The sequence below is a fragment of the Dipodomys merriami genome, unplaced genomic scaffold (genome assembly GCF_024711535.1).
Source record: "Dipodomys merriami isolate MVZ:Mamm:240054 unplaced genomic scaffold, mDipMer1.0.p SCAF_342, whole genome shotgun sequence".
NCBI lineage: Eukaryota > Metazoa > Chordata > Mammalia > Rodentia > Heteromyidae > Dipodomys > Dipodomys merriami.
In genome coordinates, this window is record NW_027204960.1 from 338,149 (window position 1) to 344,148 (window position 6,000).

Sequence of the window (6,000 nt, forward strand, 5' to 3'; positions counted from 1 at the left end):
ACACTGAAAGAAACCAAAGCACAAATATATTGCTTTGTGCAAATATACTGTTAAAACAAGAAGCCATCAGCCACAAAAATGGCTAAGGCGTTTAACTCTGTAATCAGTGTTCATTTCCTAGGAACACAGATCTAGAAATAGGAATGCTCCTAATTCTGTTAGACAGAACCCAGTCCTCACACAGGCTGCTCTGGGCAGAGCTAAATCACCAGCTCTTGCTGTCCATCTGACAAAGGCGAGCGCTTTACCACTTGAGCCACAGCGCCACTTCTGGTTTTCTGGTGTTCACTGGAGGTAAGAGTCTCACGGACTTTCCTGCCCGGGCTGGCTTTGAACCACGATCCTCAGATCTCAGCCTCCTGAGTAGCTAGGATTATAGGCGTGAGCCACCAGTGCCCGGCTCTAGCACGTTTTATTAACAAGAATGAAAGACCATCGTTACAGTAACGAAAAGGATATCAGCTTTAGCAAAGTCTCTTATCCCACACTGAGGTAGTCCTGGTGTGTTCTGCATGTAGAAATCCAAGTAAAACCAATGGGCAAGTTCAATCTGAAAACACACTCGGATGGCATTGTCTCGTTCCTCACTGGGGATATGCAAAATAAATCGGCTGTCAAAAACAAAGAGCAAAAAAGTTACACTTAGGAACTGTAACAATTTATTCTAACCCATTAAACTCCATGCCCAAGACCCTCTTCCCTGGGAGAGACCACAGTAGCAATGGGTATATGGGGCAAATTCCCACAGGAGGAAAGAGCCCTGGACAGGAGGAGCTGGGCGCAGGCACACACGCCAGCAGGTGGGAGGCGGGCGGGGCAGGAGCTGGAGAGGGGCCAGCCTGGGTGGGCCACACGTAGTCAATCTGACTGTGGGGGGGGGGGGTAGAGGATTCACAGACAGACACAGAAACACAAGGAGAGAATAAAACACACGAGCATCATCTGTATCTTGGGCGAGATGTGGTTAGAGTGCCTGCCTAGCTCAACTCAGAGGCTCTAAGTTCAAACCTTGGAGTCACCAGTACGTAAACTAATAGAGTTCAGCTACCTGAATAATGTGTATCTCCATACACAGTATCAAGGGGGAAGGGGAGTTAAGTGCATAGAAACGAAGCACCGCCAGTGCATGGCATGCACGGCCAGGGCATCACTGAGGATGCAGAACGCACTGTGCTTTTGGTGCAGCGTCTGGGACTGGGTCTCTGCCCACGTGCTCAGCTGACATCACTCTGAAGGGTTATCACATCCAGGACTGGTAAGTCACCATCCCCCCTGGCCTGTCCTCCTCCACCAGCACCTTGAAGACGTATCCTGGGAGACGAGAACACAGCCTCCACCATGAAAGCACACCTGACCCCTCGGGGCAGCCTATGCAGACCCCCTGGGCGGCAGCAGTGGTCCGACGGCACCCGCGCGCCCTGTTCTCCTCAGACGTCCAGGGGCCACGCTCACCCCCACGGGTCTTCCATTCTGACCCAATTCCCCTCTACGCTCACAGGCTTTCATTCTCTTGTAAGCAGCACTGCTCCAGGCTTCAGCCAACAGCTGGGCCCTCTCCCATTTCCCTGCCCACGCCTCTTCCATGTGACTGTCCAATCACGCCACTGCGTGAGAGGGGGGTGAAGCTCACAGAGGTGCAAGGAGTCCCTACGACGAGCTTTCATCTCTGCATGTCAGCCCCCCCGCCCCCATCCCATAAAAAGTTAGAAAAATAAACACCAAACTCCAAACCTCTTTTTTCACAAATGGCCCACAAGCCCCTGACATAAGTTTTTTTTCTTTTCTTTTCTTTTGGTGTTGAGTCTGGGACTTGAACTCAGGGCCTGAGCTTTTGTGCTTAAAGCTATAGCGCTCCACCACTTGAGCCATAGCTCCACTTCTGGTTTTTCGGTGGTTAACGGAAACAAGAAACTCGGGGACTTTCCTGCCCAGGCTGGCTTCAAAGTGGGATCCTCAGATCTCAGCCTCTGGAGTAGTTAGGATTACCGGCGTGAGCCACCAGCACCCCACTTAAAAAAACTTTTTCTTAAGTTCCTGACACACATCTTTCTCAAATACTTCACTTTCCCTAGTCTTGTATATAACCTCAAAAAAATTTTCTTGGAGTAACAGTTAACATTTATTGGTCTTAACTATGTGTCCACGGGCTCTTCCAAACTTGCTCAATGGCAATACCTTGCCTTTGTATTGTTTTACCATCTAGCGAATTGCTCCACATCCATTTCCATCTAACCTTTCATGTAAAAAATTATGCTATATCAAAGTCAAATATCCCCATAACGAGCTACAGATTTACTTATTATGTATTTTACACGTACTCTATAAATTATAAAGCAAAATTTTCCCACTGTAAACCGTCTTTTTTCTGAATGTGTATACACACACTTAAAAATCTAACAAAAGGGGGCTGGGAAGGTGGCTCAGTGGTAAAGCGCTTGCCTTGCATGCTTGAGGCCCTGGGTTCGATTCCTCAGCACCACATAAGCAAAAAAAAAAAAAAAAAGTCAGAAGTGGCATTGTGGCTCAAGTGGTAGAGTGCTAGCCTTGAGCTGAAGAGCTGAGGGACAGCGCCCAGGCCCAGAGTTCAGGCCCACAACCGGACCCCAAAAAAAAAAAAAAATCTAACAAAAGGCACCATGTGACTAACAGCTCTTGTACTCAGTAGTATACATCTTTCAGTACACAAAATACTCCATTTCTGTCTCCTAGCTGGAAAATAAAATTCTGTATTTTGGATTACAACCAGTCGAATGGGCAGTTGTTTTGAAATTTTAATTCTCTACTTTTTCACATCAGTAAATTTTACATTTCTTCAAAACTTAACTCATATGGTAATGACCAAAATAGGCAAAATAACTTGAAATAGTAAAATGTCCTAAGTATACACCAGCAATAGAAATGGAGGAAAAAAATGCAGCAAAAATGACAGGCTACACAAAATTTATATAGTAACAGGTATGTAGGAATGCAAAGAACACCAGAAAAATAAGCTTTATGATTTAAGCTTTACTTTTGTAAAAATAAAACAAATTCCTTTTTTTTTCTTTTTTGGCCAGTCCCAGACTTAAACTCAGGGCCTGGACACTGTCCCTGAGCTTCCTTTGCTCAAGGCTAGCACTCTACCACTTGAGCCACAGCACTACTTCTGGCCTTTTCTGTGTATGTGGTACTGAGGAATCGAACTCAGGGCTTCATGCATGCAAGGCAAGCACTCTACCACTAAGCCACATTCCCAGCCCCAAAATAAAACAAATTCTAAGTGGGGGGGGGGGGGAATGGAGAGGCAGAAAGACCCACCTTGGCTCAAGACTCTTTGTGTCTCAAAAAAATATATATATATGTTTAACTCACAATCAAAAGCCTGATTATTAAAATACAGCCTCAAATTAATCAGCAAGCATTAACTTAAAAAACAGCATTAAGCTGGGTGCTGGTGGCTCACGCCTGTAATCCTAACTACACAGGAGGCTGAGACCTGGAGACCGAGGTTCAAACCAGCCCCGGCAGCAAAGTCCATGAGACTCTGATCTCCAATAAACCACCAGAAAACCAGAAGTGGTACTGTGGCTCAAGTGATAGAGCACTCATCTTGAGCTGAAGAGCTTAGGGACAGTGCCCAGACCCAGAGTTCAAGCACCATAACTGACAAAAACAAAACAAACAAAAAAACAACATTACTTTTAAACCCTGAAGTTTTAAGATATAGTTATTTCTTTCACTACAAGTTTACCAAGTAGCTAGTCCTAATACTTTTTCTTTCTGGGTCCAGTCGTGAGGCCTGAACTCTGGGCCTAGGCGCTGTCCCTCAGCTCTTCAGCTCAAGACTAGCGCTCTACCACTTGAGCCACAGTGCCACTTCTGGCTTTTTTCTTTTTGCTTATGTGGTGCTGAGGAATCAAATCCAGCACCTCACGCATGCAAGGCAAGTGCTCTACCACTGAGCCACCTTCCCAGCCCTAGTCCTAATTTTTAGATTCCATTTATATTATTTTTCTTGTAACAGAAAACAAAGATTTATCTAAGAATAGTTTAGTTACGCTCATTAGAAAATCAGGTATTGAGGCCTAACAGAGGTTTATAAAACAGTGTAATTATTCTGTGAACAGTCTACTCCTACTTACAACAGCTGATGTCACTTATTAAAATGATGTAACCCTAGGTAATATATAATAACCCCAATGTTCACCGGAAGACTTAGCTTAGATGCCTTCCAGAATGCATAAGGTCATCTGATGGTACCTCTAAGTCAACTTTACCTCCCAAGGACTCAGCTTTGTTTTTCCTGACTACAAAATGCACAGCCTTTCAAAAAGTAAGACTGGAGGAAGGTCCAGTGGTAGAGGGTCAACCTACCAAAGCCAAGGTCCCCGAGTTCGGACACCAGCACTGGACAGAAACGATCATCATGATGATGATGATCCTCCTCACCCTCATCCTGAGAGCACTGGGTGTGAGGGTGGCGATCCTGTCACCCACTGAGGGTGGCGATCCTGTCACCCACTGAGGGTGGCGATCCTGTCACCCACTGAAGGTGGTGATCCTGTCACCCACTGAGGGTGGCATCCTGTCACCCACTGAGGGTGGCGATCCTGACACCCACTGAAGGTGGCGATCCTGACACCCACTGAAGGTGGTGATCCTGACACCCACTGAGGGTGGCGATCCTGACACCCACTGAGGGTGGCGATCCTGTCACCCACTGAGGGTGGCGATCCTGTCACCCCACTGAGGGTGGCGATCCTGTCACCCACTGAGGGTGGCGATCCTGACACCCACTGAAGGTGGCAATCCTGTCACCCACTGAGGGTGGCGATCCTGACACCCACTGAAGGTGGCGATCCTGACACCCACTGAGGGTGGCGATCCTGTCACCCACTGAGGGTGGCGATCCTGTCACCCACTGAGGGTGGCGATCCTGTCACCCACTGAGGGTGGCGATCCTGACACCCACTGAGGGTGGCGATCCTGTCACTCACTGAGGGTGGCGATCCTGTCACCCACTGAGGGTGGCGATCCTGTCACCCACTGAGGGTGGCGATCCTGTCACCCACTGAGGGTGGCGATCCTGTCACCCACTGAAGGTGGCGATCCTGTCACCCCAGTGGTGGCATTTTCCCGCCTCTGCGTCTCTATACCCATTTCTTTTTCCTTTCATCACGGAGGCGCGGCGTTCGACGCCGGGCTGTCGTTCCTTCCGCAGCGTGCCTGGGCCAGCTTCCTCTCCCGGGGAGCGGGGCCGGAGGGGGGGAGCGCGGACTCGCCCGGTCTCCGGGCCGCGGGAGGGGGAGAGGCAGCGAGCGGGGCTCGGGCTGCGCGGGCCTCGGCGGTCGGGCTGGGGGGGGGGGTGTGAGCGCACGCGCCGCCCCCGCCGGGGTCACGCGGGGTCACGCGGGGTCACGCGGCGCCGCCCGGCCCGGGCAGGCCGCCGGGGGCCGCGGCTCGTGCTCGGGGGGGCTCCCGCGCTCGCGGCCCCGCGCAGGCCCGGGGCGGGGCGCCCCGGCCGGAGGCGGCGGAGGGCAGGCGCGGCGCGGGCCCGCGGCGGGAGGCGCTCACCTGCAGAGATCGTCCAGGACGCTGCCGGGAATCTCCACGCGTTTGGTCTCCATGATGAGGCCCCGCAGCAGGAGCAGCGCATCCCGGCTCCGCGCGGCCGGGGACCGAGCTACAGACGGGGACTCGGGCTCCGAGCCGGAGAGCGGGGCGGCGGCGGGCAGGGGGCGGCGGCGGCGGCGGCGGCGGCGGCGGCGGCGGCTCGGGCGCGACTGAGGCGGGAGCGGAAGGGGCGGGACCCGCTCACTTCCGTCCCGCTGCCCCGCCCCCTCCTCGAGGCTGGGCTGAGGCCGCGGAGGGGGGGGGCGCCGAGTCCCACCGGAAGTCACGCCCCTTAGGCTTGAGCGAGCCAATGGGCAGCTGTGATATCGAGCGCGCGAGCTCTCGGAACCACTGAGACGTTTGTTTATTGAGACGTACCAGTTCCGGTGCCGAAAACCCACTTCCCGC

At 51.9% G+C, this 6,000-nt stretch overlaps 1 protein-coding gene across 1 annotated transcript in view; it reads right to left on the bottom strand.

Annotated features, from left to right (window-relative positions):
• Window positions 1–5,712, bottom strand: part of LOC138803594 (m7GpppN-mRNA hydrolase-like) — a 28,861-nt gene extending 23,149 nt beyond the window's left edge. The window contains exons 1-2 of the mRNA XM_069987654.1: window positions 5,554–5,712; window positions 460–611 (exon numbers count right to left, since the gene is read on the bottom strand). Of these exons, the coding sequence (XP_069843755.1) occupies window positions 460–611; window positions 5,554–5,606 (205 nt within the window). The 5' untranslated portion in view covers window positions 5,607–5,712. The remainder of the gene's footprint in view (window positions 1–459; window positions 612–5,553) is intronic.
• Between the last annotated feature and the right edge of the window lie 288 nt (window positions 5,713–6,000).